Source organism: Rattus norvegicus, chromosome 8 (genome assembly GCF_036323735.1).
Source record: "Rattus norvegicus strain BN/NHsdMcwi chromosome 8, GRCr8, whole genome shotgun sequence".
NCBI lineage: Eukaryota > Metazoa > Chordata > Mammalia > Rodentia > Muridae > Rattus > Rattus norvegicus.
In genome coordinates this window covers 44,815,545-44,830,787 of record NC_086026.1, presented here as the reverse complement: position 1 = coordinate 44,830,787, position 15,243 = coordinate 44,815,545, and the positions used below count along the sequence as shown (strand labels likewise).

The 15,243-nt window shown below is 46.3% G+C and overlaps 1 protein-coding gene across 23 annotated transcripts in view; it reads left to right on the top strand.

Annotated features, from left to right (window-relative positions):
* Nucleotides 1–15,243, top strand: part of Pknox2 (PBX/knotted 1 homeobox 2) — a 262,470-nt gene that overhangs the window by 221,146 nt on the left and 26,081 nt on the right. For 22 of the 23 annotated variants that reach the window (XM_039082146.2, XM_039082131.2, XM_039082142.2 and 19 more), the window contains one exon: nucleotides 9,767–9,955. In XM_039082146.2, coding sequence (XP_038938074.1) covers nucleotides 9,767–9,955 — 189 coding nt within the window. Of the gene's footprint in view, nucleotides 1–8,329; nucleotides 8,407–9,766; nucleotides 9,956–15,243 lie in introns of those variants that run through there. The other variant, XM_039082148.1, reaches the window with a different exon arrangement.

Genomic DNA, 15,243 nt, shown 5'->3' with positions numbered 1-15,243 from the left:
TGTGTGTGTGAGGGCAGCTTTCCTTTGCCCTTGAATATTGACTTTCGTAGATGGGATTGTCAGGAGGGCGCTTGGGTCCCCCAAATCTTTGCCCCTCCGAAGGTCCTCTCTGAACACCCTCCTCCAGACTCTCTCTGACCCTCCCCTGATTTCTCCCACCTTTTGGGGAGCCCCTAACTGTTCTTCCTTCCCTCCCAGTAGCTCTTTGCCTGTCACACCCTCCTGTGCTCCTCACAGTCTCCCAGAGCCTCTTTTCCAGACAAGTCTCCATGGAAACAGCTGAGTCAGCTCTCCCAGTACTGCCCCAAACATCTGAGAGAGGATCCAAGTTAGAGATTTCTGAGGGAGGGAATACTGTACGCTTGCTGCTCCACAGCGTCTCTACTGGAAGGAAAACGTAATTACAAAATTATTGGGGTTAGAAACCCAACCTTAGAAAGGTGTCCACTCTCATCTTGTTTTTTTTACACACAGCGACCCTCACATCCACAGAAGAGAGACCTGGTCTTTGACTCCTGGTTTTGTGCCTCTCCCCTTGGCATTCCACCTCTCCCTGGTGACAATAAAGCCCTCACTTGCACATAAGAGAATGACACCAATAATGTCTCCTTGGAGCCCCCCACTAGGACCGTCCTCGGGTCCATTTCCGTGCCACGGGGGCAGTTTTCTACTCTCTGGTGGTTAATCGGGAATCCCTGGTGAGCCCTCTGGGACCTACTACAATTCCTAAGCCATGCTGGCCTCCAGATCCGACACCCTCCCTGGGCCCAGCAGCCTCTGACTGGCACTTGGTAAAGTTTGTAAAATTTGCAAGTTCCCCAAACCCCTTTGAAAGGTAAAAGCTTTTTGTTTTATAAAGTCTGATTTACGGGCCCCTGGTGCAAGGCCAAGGTTTTATATATTATGCAAGATTTCAAACTAAGGCTGTAAAACGTAAGGTTTCAGTTTCATGCATGGAATTTTTTTATGTGTAAATTTTTTAACATTTATGGGGCACGTTTTAATGAGACTCTGGTGTGGCTCCAGGGACAGATTATAGCTGCCTGACCGCAAAGCCAGTTCCAAAATGGGGCCTCCCAGGCCCCTGGGCCTACTCTGAAGAGGCAGGCCTGGAGGCCAGAGGGTAGGAGTAAGGAGTCACATGAAGGGGCCAGCCCAGAGCTATAGGCCCACAGAGACCTCAGCCAACCCTGATCTGAGAGTTACTCACCTTAGCCTCCAGTCCAGCCTAGAAGGGAGCTGAAAAACCTCAGACTCCAGAAACAGCAAAAGAAATAAGAATATCAATGATGATGATAATTAACATTTATGGACCACTTACAGGTTCCAGGTGCTGTCCTAAATTATTTGCATCTATTATCTTATTAAAAACTCACAAAGCTTAATATTAATATTAACAATATTATCCCCATTTTGCTGGAGGCACTTGCTTCAATTCTCAGACCACCCCCCTCAATATCTCTCTCTCTCTCTCTCTCTCTCTCTCTCTCTCTCTCTCTCTCTCTCTCTCAGAGAGTCCTCTGACACATTTCTAGGAGAGGAGTCAGGTTTTGCTTTAGTTCTTTTCTAACCACATCTCCTTCAATCCTCGGCACAACTGAGAGTCCCTTTTTTTTATTTATTTATTTTGCACTGTTGGAGGTCAATGGCGAACCTCGCATGTGCTAGGCAAGCACTTGGCCGCTGAGCTCCAACCACCCCAAGACCAGCGTTGCTATTATCTCATTTTATAGCTGAAGAAGTGAAGGTGCAGAGATTAAAAGTTGTTCAAGACCTCAAGCAAAGAGACAGAAACCTCTCAGCCTCCAAAGCCTTCTCCTTGAGAAGCTCCTCAGATTCTCATTCAAGCCCAGCAGGGAGCTGTTAAACTCATTGAGTAGAGAGAGAGAGATTAAGGACCAAGTATCCTGTACCCAAGAAGTTACATAGCTGGATTTGAAGAAAGGTTGTCTAACTGGAGAAGTTGAGCCTGTGACTTCTGGTCCCAAATTTTGATGCTGTCCAAGTAAAAGTGCCAGTCCTTGACACAAATTGTGCTTTGGACTGCCATGCGTGGTAGTTTCCATAAAATATCCACTTGTCTGGCAGTCCTCCAGCCCCTGACATTCACCTTTCTTCCCCGTCCCCCCTTTTTATTCTAGCGACCCTGCACTCCCACCTGGCCAGGTCAGGCTGGTGCTGGCTGGAAAAAAATTTCATTAGGGTTTAGCTTTGGCTGCTCCCAAGTAACCCACAGGAAATGTCAGCTCGCACACTTTAGAAACTTCTTCCCTACAAGAGCACCTACCTTCCCAATTTGCAGAAAGAGAAAATGGAAGGAGCTTGCCCCCAAGGCGAGGAATGAAGCAGGCTGTCTGATCTCTGAGCTTCTGTTCCCTTATCTTTAGCAGAGTGATGAATAATCTGGCCTGTATCCCTGAGGTGAAGAGACTCAAATAAGATAATGGAGGGAGAAGCCTTTTGCAAACTGTAAACTTGCTGTGTTTACAGATGTTCCGAGAGACAAGGAGTCGCCATCATCAAATGAACAGGGCAAGACCTACAAGAGGGGCAGCCATTTAGAAAAGAACTTGAAGCTGTGTGTGGCCATTGTGGGGGTGTCAGGACAGGGATTCGACATTTATTAAACACGTAGGTTATGTACCAGAAATGTTTGCAAAAGGATCTTACTCGGTATTCATAACAATTTTAAACTGTAGATATAATTATCATCATAAACCCATAGATAAGGATTAAGCCACATCTCTAAAATGCCCAGGTAACAATAAGTTCAGGCCATCACAGCATGCAGCTTTTTTTAGGAGATAAGGTGTCCCTGCCTTGGGTACTTCAATGTGAGACGACATTTGATTGGCTATTTTGAAAGGGCCACCTTTTGAAGAAGGCAGACTCTTTATTTCAAAACAGAATGGGGAGAGAGAAGCTGGCGAGCTAAAACCTGGGGAATGAGAATTAAGGACACACTCGTTATATATGGTGGTGGTATTCAATTAGTGGCATTCTGGCTGGAGAGATGGCTCAGCAGTTAGGACCATTCACTGCTCTTCTGGAGAACTTGAGTTTGGTTCCCAGCACCGACACTGGGCAGCTCAGACACCTGTAATTCCAGTTCCAGGGGATCCAGCACCCTCTTTTGGTCTCTGTGGGCATCTGCACTCACATGTTCAACCCCTCACACTGACACACACACACACACACACACACACACACACATATTTGGCTTTTCATGATTTACAAAGTACATTCACATTATTATCTGTTGGCCCTTAACAAAATCCTGTGGATTAGAAAAGGTTCCCTATCTCTGTTTTACAAACCAGGAGACTGAGGCTCAGAAAAGAAAAAAAGTCCTGAACCTGTTCACTGCCACAAGGAGAGCAAGCAGTGGGTCTGGCCTCACCTCCAGTTTGCATGGCACCGAACTCCACCGGCTTTCGGCCTGGATATAGTCCCCCTCCCCACCCTCGTGCACAGCATTGCACATCTATTTCTCTAATATTGAAGAGGTCCTACATATTCATTGCCTCAGAGTACCATCATGATTTACTCTGCCTTCTTAAATCTTTAAACCAATTCTTATAGCCCATAAAATAGTAATCCTTCATCTGTGCTTTATCAGACCCCAGGATGTGGCTGCCTTTGGCCCCTGCACAGCAGAACTAGTTAAAACACACTGTGCGTGTATTACACTTGAGCTAAGAATTCTGGGAGTATAGTATATATTATATGTATATGACAATATATATTTGGGTTTTATTTTGCTCAGTTTAGCTGTAGCTTTGCATTTAGTGTAATAAATACATATTGGTCATATACTTAGTGAATAGGGGCCATGTTTGGGAGGAGGTGTGATGTATGTATTTACTTATACATGCATGCATATGTGTGTGTTCATTCGTAAGACTACTTTAAAATGTTGACTTTTAAAAGCAGAATATGGCCAGAGACACCACTCAGTGATAGATCATTTGTCTACCATGTGAGAGACCCTCGTTCTACACCCTGCACTCCCTCCTCCAAAAGTTAAGCGGGATAGGATAGTCTTGCTAATGAAAGATGAGAGAAAGAGGGAAAGAAAAATCAGGAAGGAGGGAGAAAAGGAATGAGAGATGGGAAGGGAGAGGGAAGAATGAAAAAAAATAATAATAGAATTGGTTTTGTTTCGACAAAAACAATCGAGCAATTGATTCAAATCAGACAACCTATCCAGTGCACAGATAAAATTAAAAGAAGAGAGTCATGTTGATGGAGGTACTAGGTGTCCTTGGTGCTACAAAAGGCTGAGCAAGCCCTTTACATAAAGCAAGAGAGATTCGAGTACTGTGTAAGGAAGAACTTCTTAATCAGCACATTAAAAGAACATAAGAGACAGTCCGAGACAATGAGGTCGTCTCCCGGTGGCAGGCACGGCCTGGAAGATGGCTGCCACACAGGTCCTAGTGTGTCTGCATACTCCCCTCACCTGGCAGGCCTCCACTTACCCCAAACCACATGCCCTTTATGCTACCATTGTTTTTATCCTACCTGACTCCTGAGATACCATAGAAGGGCAAATCAATTCGGTCTCAGATATAAGGCCATGAGGCTTCATATTGCCCGCCTGCTGTGTGACCTTGGGATGAAAAAATGCCTGTGGACTTCATTTTCTTCAACTATAAAATGTGAGCAGTAAGAGGACTTGTCTGCAGAGGAGGTTGTCAGGAATAAATAAGGCAGAGCATAGAACGGGCTTAACCCAGAGCCAGACATACAGTAAGAAGTACTCCATTGTTCTGCCGATCCACCCACAAATGTCTGCCATGCACCTCATAATATGCTGATTATTCTAATAGACACGAGTCAAGGCCTTCCGGGCTGAAGTCTTGCAGAAAATGTAGGCAAGAACAAGTCTTTCTCAAGTTCCTTTCAGTTCAAAGTACTTATATTAATATCACCACTTGCTCCTTGTTTGTCTGTCCCAGCTTCATGGAAGTGGCATCCGTAGGATGGGACCTAGTGACAGAGCCCTGTGTAAAGCTTCTGTCTGTGACCCCCTAATTCTGATTTGGTACTTCAGAGAGAGAGAGAGAGAGAGAGAGAGAGGAGAGAGGAGAGAGGAGAGAGGAGAGAGAAGAGGAGAGGGAGGGGGAGAGGGAGGAGGAGAAAGAGAAAGAAAAAGAGGGAGGGAGGGAGGGAGGGGGGAAGGGGAGGGAAGGGGACAGGAAGAGAGAAGGGGGGAGAGGGAGGGAGGGGAAGGGGAGGGGGAGAGAGTGTATTCATGTGTACATAGGTGTACATGCATATGGAGTCCAGAAGACAACCTCAGGTGTCATGCAGACATCTTACATTTTGAGACAAAGGCGTCTTATTGTCCTGAAGCTTTCCAATCCAGCCAGTCTAGTTGGGCAGCCATCCGAGGGGGTCTTCTGTCTCTGCTCCTTATCACTGACTTTTATTACAAGGAAACCTTAAACACCACACTCAGCTTTTTCAATGTGACCTGGCAATCGAACCCATCCAACGAGCTTCAACGAGCGCTTTACCACCTGAGCTGCCACCTCCGCCCCCTTGTTTCATTTCGTATTGTCCGAGCTTGTCCCTAGGCATCGTGAGGCTACCAAAAGCTGGGAGGTTGACACTAGAATCCCCCACACACTGCCCAAGTCAACGTACACACAGATGTGGACAGGCAGCAACCCCTTCTACAGTTTTATCCTATTTTGCTATAATTATAAATTTACATGCAATTGTAAGAATGAGTCTGAGGGCTCCAGATTCCCTTCTTACATAACAGAGCACAATTTCACAGGCAGGAACAACCTACCAATCTCACCCAGATGTTGTCTATTTTTCCCTGCACTCACTTGCATGTACATACATGTGTGTTATGTTCTGGGTGGATTTGTTACGTTTGGATTCATGTAAACATGTTACGGTCAAGGGAGAGAGTAAGGTCTTCCCTCTTTTCTTCACTCTATCCCACCAATCACTAATCTGTTCTGTCTCTAAAGCTTTGTCATTTTAAGGATGTCCTGTAAATGGCACTGTGCTGTTAGTGTGTATATCCCTTTAAGACTGGTTTTTCTCTCATAGCATAATTCCCTGTGATTCATCCAAGTTGTTGAGTTATTAATAGTTCAGTCTGTTGTATTGCCGAGTTGTGGTCTGTGACATGGATATACCATAGTGACTTCATGCAATCCATCTGTTTCCAGTTTAAGGCCACTTGATATAAACCTACCATGGACAGCTAGCCGCTCGTGTATAGGAGAGAGAGAGAGAGTGTGTGTGTGTGTGTGAGAGAGAGAGAGGGGGGGGGGGAGAGGGGGAAGAGGGAGAGAGGGAACCTACGTTTTTATTTCTCTGGAATAAATACCCACAAGCTGCTGGGTCGTAGGATAGTTTGGGTGTTTTGTTTGTTTTGTTTTGTTTGCTTGTTTTCGAAGCAGGTTCTCACTGTGTAGCATTGGCTGTCCTAAAACTCAGTAGATAGCCCAGGCTGGCCTTGAACTCACAGGGATCTGCCTGCATCTGCCTCTCAACTGACGTTAAAGCGTGCACAACACCCAGCAAACACGCTTACTTCTATAAGGAACTGTCACACTGTTTGCAGTGACTATGCTGGCATTTAAGTCCCACCAGCAACGCACAGTGATCCAGAGCCCAGTTGTTCTGCCAGCATTTGGTGTCATCCATTTCTAACTGTAAGTGTGCATGTGTGGGTGCAGAGATTTCTCGCTGTGGTTTCTATTGGCATCTCCCTAATGGCTAATGACATTGAACGTCTTTCAATGTGCTGATTTGCCATCTGTATACGCTCTGCAGTAAAAGGTCTGATCACGTCTTTTGCCCTTGTTCTAATTGGGTTGCTCGTTATTCTACCATTTAGTTTTAGGAGCTCTTTATATAGCGTAGGCACGAGACTTTTGTCAGATATGTGGTCTGCCAGTATTTGCTGCCAGTCCACAGTCTTTTCATCTTCTTCACAGGATCTTCTTTGTCACTGCAGATTATTTGGGTTTTGTTTTTCTTTGTTTGTTTGTTTTCATACAGGATCTCTGTATGTATCCCTGGTCATCCAGGAACTCACTGTGTAAATCAGGCTGGTCTTGAACTCACTTCTGTGAGTTCTGTCAGCCTGCCTTGGCCTCCAGAGTGTGGGGATAAAAGACATGCATCTCCATGCCTGGCAGTTTCTTCTTTAAGAACAAATATCTTTAATTTTAGCAAGCAAATCATTTTCTATTTCTAGATTATGGTTTCAGTATCAAGTGTAAGATTTCTTTGCTAAACCTTATATGCCAAGATTTTCTTCTCTCTCTGTCTCTCTCTCTGTCTCTCTCTCTTCTCTTTCTCTCTCTGTCTCTCTCTGTCTCTTCCTCTCTCTTTTTTATTTTGTTTGTCAAAACAGGATTGTTCTTGTATCCCTGGCTATCTTGAAACTTTCTCTGTAGACCAAACTGGTCTTGAACTCAGAAGTTCTCCTGCTTCTGTCTCTCAGTGGTGGGATTAAAGGCATGTACTATCATGGCTGTTTTTTTTTTCCTTTTATCTAAAAGTGCTACAAGGGTTTTTTTGTCTTATATTTAGGTCCCTACTCCATTTGAATTCATCTTTGATTAGGTGGGGAGTTCAAATTAAGGTTTAGGGGTTTGCGTTTGCTTGTTCGTGGATGTCTGGTTATTCCTGCACCGTTTGAACGATCCCCTGTTAAAGAACAATTTATTTGTCACAATCCATAACAATGTGTGTGGACTCCCCCATCACTCTTGGGAAATTGTACTAAGGAACTAATGCAGAAATAAGAGCTACACACATGACAAAATTGTGTGTGTGTGTGAGTGTGTGGTGTGAGTGTGTGGTGTATGTGAATGTGTGTGTGTGAGTGTGTGGTGTGTGTGTGAGTGAGTGTGTGTGTGAGTGAATGTGTGTGAGTGTGTGTGAGTCTGTGTGAGTTTGTGTGTGAGTGTGTGTGTGAGTGAATGTGTGTGAGTGTGTGTGAGTCTGTGTGAGTTTGTGTGTGAGTGAGTGAGTGTGTGTGTGTGTGTGTGTGTGTGTAGACCATACCAAATGCCTAATAAATGCTTAAGTGAATGTTCTACCCTTGAGTTAGATCCACTTTGTCCTCTAGCCTCCTTGTGTAACTTTTTTCTAAATAAAACTGAACATTTGAATGTACTATAAGTGGCCAGCAACAGGAAACTAGTTAAATAAAGCATACATATGGACTCATATGTGACAATTGAAAATAATTCTCATCCATTCAATATTTATTCTATGTAAATAAGGTAATGCTATGAGCCAATTAGATGTCACCCCTGCCTTCTTACAGCTCTCGGTCCAGAAGAAAGAAAGAGAAAGCACTTCTGGCGCTTAGAAAAGCATACTTGATGAGCTAAGGGGAAACCAGACAGCAAAATTGTATGTGTAAGTCTCCTGGAGATTGGTTAAAGTACATGCATGTAGGTCAGCCAGATGGCTGCACAGGTCAAAGCACTTGCTGCCAACCTTGAGTTCGATCCTGTGAGCCACATAGTGGAAGAGGAGACCTGACTCCCACAAGTTATCCCCTGACCTGACCTCCGCATAAGCACCTTGGCGCGCGCGCACACACACACACACACACACACACACACACACACACAGAGAGAGAGAGAGAGAGAGAGAGAGAGAGAGAGAGAGAGAGGGAGAGAAGCTTAAAACATACTTTTAGGGTAATTGGATAAAGATTATTGTTTTTTTGCATCCTGCATTTTCCATACTTTCCATATATTTTCTCTTATGGCAACAAGAGAAAAGTGAGTTTGGTGGTACATGCCTGTAACCCTGGTGCCTAAGAGGTAGATGCAAGAGGATGATGAGTTGAAGGTCATCCTCAGCTACATATTGAGTTGGAGACTAGCCTGGGCTACATAAACCCCTGTCTTAAAACTTGATGAAATAACACAAATGAAACAAACCCCAATTTTAAAAAACGATAACGGGGTTGGGAATTTAGCTCAGTGGTAGAGCGCTTGCCTAGCAAGTGCAAGACCCTGGGTTCAGTCCCCAGCCCCGAAAAAAAGAAAAAAAAAAATAGCGACAGCTAAGGAGAGTGCTCCAAATTCGAAGCAGCTTCAAGCCATGTTAGGGTCAGGGATGCCGGTTTAAAGAGGTCCTTGTGCAGTAAGGGCATGGAAAACAGACAGACAGTTGCTACCCCATGCCGGGCTAAGTCGTACTGGATTACTTGATCCATCAGCAGGTATCATCAGAGTAAGGCAGCCCATATCACATGAAGCACACAGAATATAAATTTAAGAATAGATCATGTCTGACCTCTGGGACGTTTCCAAGAAACTCTGACCTCTGTCTTCCTTGTGTTTGCTTAGGACTTCATGCTTTAGAGTGTGCCGAGGTCCTTCCCCGTGGTCCCTCAGCAAACCTGTAAAGTTGTTGGGGAGGGTCTAACGTTCCCATTTATTAGACACTAAGCGGGCATGGGAAGCCTAGGTAAGTTAGTTGCCCAAGGCCACATAAACAATCTGTGGTAAACCTGGAGCTTGAATCTGGACTTGTACTGCTGAAGTCAGTGCTCTGCTCAGAACCACAGCTGCCTCCAGAACAGCTGTGCTAACAGAGGGCTTAGAGCCCATGGATAATCAACAGTCATATGGAGACTTTAGACATGTGGATGAGAGCCCCAGCGAGGATGGGCTTTCCTCCTCTGAGAGCCTGGGGCGGGGGGAGCTTGACAGGGAGGGGATGTGATAGAGACACCTGGACTTATAGCTCTTCCTCTCCCCAGATGGTGAAGGCGATCCAGGTCCTGAGGATCCACCTGCTAGAGTTGGAAAAAGTCAATGAACTCTGCAAGGACTTTTGCAACCGTTATATCACCTGCCTCAAAACCAAGATGCACAGCGATAACCTGCTCAGGAATGACCTCGGGGGGCCCTACTCCCCCAACCAGCCCTCCATAAACCTTCACTCACAGGTAACACACAGGGATGGGCCAGGCATGCAGAAAGGTCTAAAGGATCTCAGTTACCTGGCCAAAGCAATTTGAACGATAGGATCCTTTTACAATGAGGCCTTTCTCTCTCCCTTAGGCAACACGGGCACTTGTTTTTTTATTTGCTTGTTTGATAATGACACGATTTTAGCAGGCAGCTTAGGTTGGCCTCAAACTCTTTTAAAGATTTATTCATTTATTATGTATAAGTACACTGTAGCTGTCTTCAGATACACCAGAAGAGGGCATCAGATCTCCTTACAGATGGTTGTGAGCCACCATGTGGTTGCTGGGAATTGAACTCAGGACCTCTGGAAGAGTAGTCCGGTGCTCTTAACTGCTGAGCCATCTCTCCAGCCCTGGCCTCAAACTCTTAATCCTGCTGCCTTAGCCACCATACCTAGCCAGCATGTCCCCTGTTTTACATCGACACCCACCTGCTAGAATGTGAGCATCCCCTAAATGACCATATCTAAGACAGAGTCCAAAACATTCCTGGCTCCCTACTCAAGACATTGTAAGTAGGTGAGCCCTGGTCTGTAAAGGAGAAAAGAGACCTTCCTAGCAGACAGTTTCAGATGATAGATAGCCCTCCTGGCAGTCTCCTCCAACGGGCATTAAAATAGCTCTTGGTAGTCCTGGAAGAAGGCTCCAGGGAAACTAGTTCTTCCCCCAAATTCTGCCCACCTGGTAGATAAAGACAGATTCCACAGGACTGCTCCTCCCTCCTCATCCTATACCCGTGTACTTGGTACCTCTCCCCCACTAAGGTTCAAGGCCACTGAGAAATTCACCTCACAACCAAACCGCTTCCAAGATTCCCCTGGCACCCTCATCCTAGGAAATGGTGCCTGTTGTACACGGTGTCTCTCCAGGACAGAATGTGTTCTCCAAATCCATAAACTGGAAAGGCTACCTGATTATTCTATGCGCTGCACTTGCTGACATCTACATAGACTACAAGCTCACAGCATGTTTCCCTCTCAGCAAGTTCCTGAGATCCAGAAAACATGCACAGATGCCCCCGGGAGGCTCCCAGTAGCCTTTGTCTTGCTAATTTTGATCATAAGGGATACAGGTTAACTTTCTAAGGGTGAGCAATGGGGGCTACTGTGAAGGTTACCTGAAAGGCTGTGCCATTCATTTTAGTTATATAAGGACTCAGGTTGGCAGAGGGGAGGGGAGGGACAGAGTTTGCACATTGTGGACCCCCCCACACACACACCTTCACAGGTACACTCAGTATTGCACCCTTTCCAGCTCGCTGGGCTCTCTGTGGGGCTTGATGCTAAGAATGACATAGGACACGGGGCAAGAAGTTTATTTCCTCCTTATATTGCTTAAAATCACCAAATCACTTTATTATAGATCTAAAAACAGCAGCCTTGGCTTCTGCTTGCTAATATTCTCTTGAAATAGACTCATTCCTTCAGAGTCTTATTGTACTTTCCCTTATGATCAAAATTAGCAAGAAACTTGCATAAAAGAGGACAATAATTGCTCAACGAGCATCTCGTTTGTAATTTATTAGTTTCTATTATTGTGGGTTACCATGGTGACGCTGCGCAGCCCCGGTGACGGGAGAGATGTAAGATAGGAGCTGAGGAGGCTGCGAGGCCTCACCAAATGGAGATGCACATTTTTATCAGTAATTTTCATGAAAATAATAAGTGAGGAGTTAATGAGATGGAAAGCCATCCTGTGGCTATTGTGAATTTTTTTTAAAGTGTTGATCTAATTAGAATGCATCGGTCAGGAAAAGTAATGAGGATTTAGTGCCTCACAGAGATGTGAGGATCATATCAGAAAATTAGCACAAGTCTTTGGAAATAATCAGGTCCTTGGAGAGGCCCTGGATTTCCCCTCCTGGGCCCTCCGACTCTACCTTGAGCTCTCGAGTTAGGGGGTGTGTACCAAGGTAGCGGGGCGGAAAGGGAAGGAGGGAGGGGCTGGAAGCTCAACAACCACTGTGGCCCCTCAGGGCTGGAGGTCTGTGTGAGGCTGACAAGCAATGCTGAAGCAAGCAGGGGTTTGCAGGGAAGTGGAGTTTGTGAGGGGAAAGAACGTAGGCTCCGGGTGATTCAGGTGTTAGAACTGCAAAAGCCAGACCTCTCGGGCTTGCTGGCCCGGTGCCTCTGAGCTTTGAGGAAGGAGACAACGTCAGATCCCTGCCCGAGAGTGAGGTTGGCCCTAGGGTAGCCTTTGCAGAAAGGCTCTGATCTCAGAAAGAGAAACTCAGGCAGTTGGGAGAAAACAAAGATACAAAAAAGGCGGGGAGGGGTAGGTTAGAGGTGGGGACGATTGCAGGAAAAACACATAGTGAGATATTCCTATTTGTTCCTGTCACTTCCTCTGCTTGCTGCCTCCTTCCCACCTGTCTCCCCCGGCCATCCCTCAGTCCTGCTCCACACCTGTGCTCCAGTTACATTGCTGCTACTGGATTTGTCCTCCTGAAGACCCAATTGCCATCAGGACTTTCACGTTCGCTTGCCTAGCATTCAAGACCTCATAGGTCTAGCCTCCGCTTCCATTTCTGAGCTACACTGCTCCAGGGAGCACAACCATTTTTCCACGCTTTCATGTTGAGGAAACATGTCTCCATATCGAACCCCTCTTCTCTACAAAACCAAGCCAGTCTTTTCCCAGGGGCAGTGTCAATGCTGCTCTCCTACAGAGGTCCCTCTGACCCCCTTCTATAGTAGTCCTTCCTTCTCTTAGCTGATGGCTAATCATTGAGGCAGCAAATGTTGCATAGGACGTTAGATGAGAAATTGTGTATCTTACTTTCCAGTCCTAGAAAGCACATGTTGTTTGCATTGACACAGCATTTTATATATTTGAAACCACCAAATCACTTTGTAGCATATCTAAAAACAGCTACCCATGCTTCCACTCGCTAATATCCTCTTGAAATAGATCCATCCCTTCAATATTGTTGCCTCGTGGTGCCAGCTGTGACTGCGATGTCTTCTGAAAGATCCAGGGCCAATGGGCATTGGTTGAAAGAAGTAACATGGAGTGGGGGTGGGGGTGCTCAGGGGCATGCAGGAAGAGAGGAGGAGGAAGAGGAGGAAATAAAAGAACTAAGAGAAGGAGAAAGAGATGGTAGCATCATTCAGGAGGGAGGCAGGGGGAGGCTGAAGGATTGTCAGAAAGGAGCAGTTAAGAGAAAGACACAGAAAGACCCTGTCAGGCAAAAGCAGGAAATGTGAGGCTGGGGTGGAAAGAAAGGAGGAGGAGGGACAGTGGCCATGATGAGACCAAGATCGTGAATGGAGTGAAGAAATAAATGGCATCCTGAGGGTGTGATCGGTGACTTTTCACACCAGGTGGAGGTAAGGGGAGGTGCTCCAGCTTGGAGGATTTGCCACCTAAATGAGCGTGAGCTTGTGCACGGTCTGGGTATGAAGGCGATGATGGTGACTAGGACTTTCTAGGCATTGCCCTACTGTCATTGAACAGTATGGGTGGGGTCTTGCCTGCAGTCATTTAGGAAAGAGTTCCTCACCATCCTAAGGACTAGGACAAGAGGCTTAGTTAATATCGGTGACAATCTTAGGATCCACCATTGGGAGAGGAAACTGAGTAATGGGTGACTGTGTGCATGCATGTGTATGCGTGTGTGCGCGTGAGCACGTGTGTGTGTGTGTGTGTGTGTGTGTGTGTGTGCATGCGTGCCTGTGTGCGTGTGCTCGCTCATTTGTCATGCTCCAACCTTAATCTCCTCCAGCCTGAAATAGCTACCCCAAGTGCTAGTGTGACCTAAGGAGGGGTGCTGCGCCCGGAACACGATCCTCTAGCTTACCATCCCAGCTGCCTGCCAGCTTTGTTGTAAACTGCTGGCTCATGGCTTTCCCTGAGTGCTGTTTACAATGCCTAGTGTGGCAAAGGAGGAGACATTTTTGTTTTCCAATTGACAGCCTATTCCCAGACACTAGGTTGTGCCTTCCGCTCACTCTGTGGGATTTGGCCTATTCCCAGCTTGATCTTCCATTTCTATTTGTCAGTTTTCTCTGAGTGGGTAAAACCAAGGTGGGGATGTGTTTTTACCACACAGAGGGTGGAGGGCTGGGGTGGGCAGTACTCAAGTGCTTCGACTGGCACAGCACACTTAGATGTTTCCACATCCCCAGGAATCTATCCTGTCTTGCCCCAAAACAGCGTGTTGCACCCAGGCATGCTGCAGAGGTAACTTCCCCACCACTACACTCTAGACTCAGCTCTGGGTTCTCCCGTCCTTTGAGAGCACTAACTAAACCATACCACTAGAGAGAACCCAATTCTTGCCTCACTTCAGGGCTAATTTGATCTGAAAATCATCCCTCTGTCTCCATGGAAATTTAGAGTCCGCTCTAGTACAGGGACCAAGATGTAGTCTCATTGCACTGTCAGTCATCTGGGGGCTGTTTACTGTCTTGGGTCCTGGGAGAAGCCAGGTGGATATTTCACGGGGAGCTCCTAATTCTAGAGGAGTGAGCTATGAGTCTCGGATGAATTCTGACAGGATGATACTCAGACCTGGACTGCTGAGAAAGACAGGAAAGGGGAGAGGAGGGGCCTGGACGAAGGGGTCTTGGGCTGAGCACGCTGTGTGTGGCTTGAGATCATCCTTCTTTCCCAACAGAGAGCCAGGCCTGAGGCCCAGCCAGCACAGGGCTCATGGCCAGGTCCATTTCTGCCCCCAAACACATTGAACAAATCTCAGGATGGAAGATTTTGCCCGTCGTAGCAGAAGAAGCTGCAGATTCATTGGCCAGGCTTCCTGGGGGAGGTAGCCTTTCAGGGAGGCTTGGGAGAGTTAGTGGTCCATTGGCATCTTTAGAGGTAAGTGTTCCCAGGGCAGAAAGAAGTCCGAGAAGAGACTAGGGAATAGCGTTTTAGGATCCCTGGAGAGCAGAGGACAGAGAGCCATTCATTCATGCATCATATATTCACTCAAAGATTCATGGAACCTGCTATGCTCTGAGGACATAAAGGCGGATATGACACAGTCTCTGACCCTGAAATGGAAATGATGGTACATCTTGAGACTAAATTAATGGGAGGGATATTTAAAATGTTTATCCTTTTAAAAAATTATTTTGTGTGATAGGGAGTTTTGCCTGCATGGATGCCTGTGCATCCCATGTGCACAGCACTCACAGAGGCCAGAAGACGTTGTCAGATGCCCTGGATCTGGAGTTCTAGGTAGTTGAGGGCTACCTGTGGGCACTGGAAATCGAACCTAGGTCTTCTGGAAGAACAGGTTGAACTCTGAACCACTAAGCCAT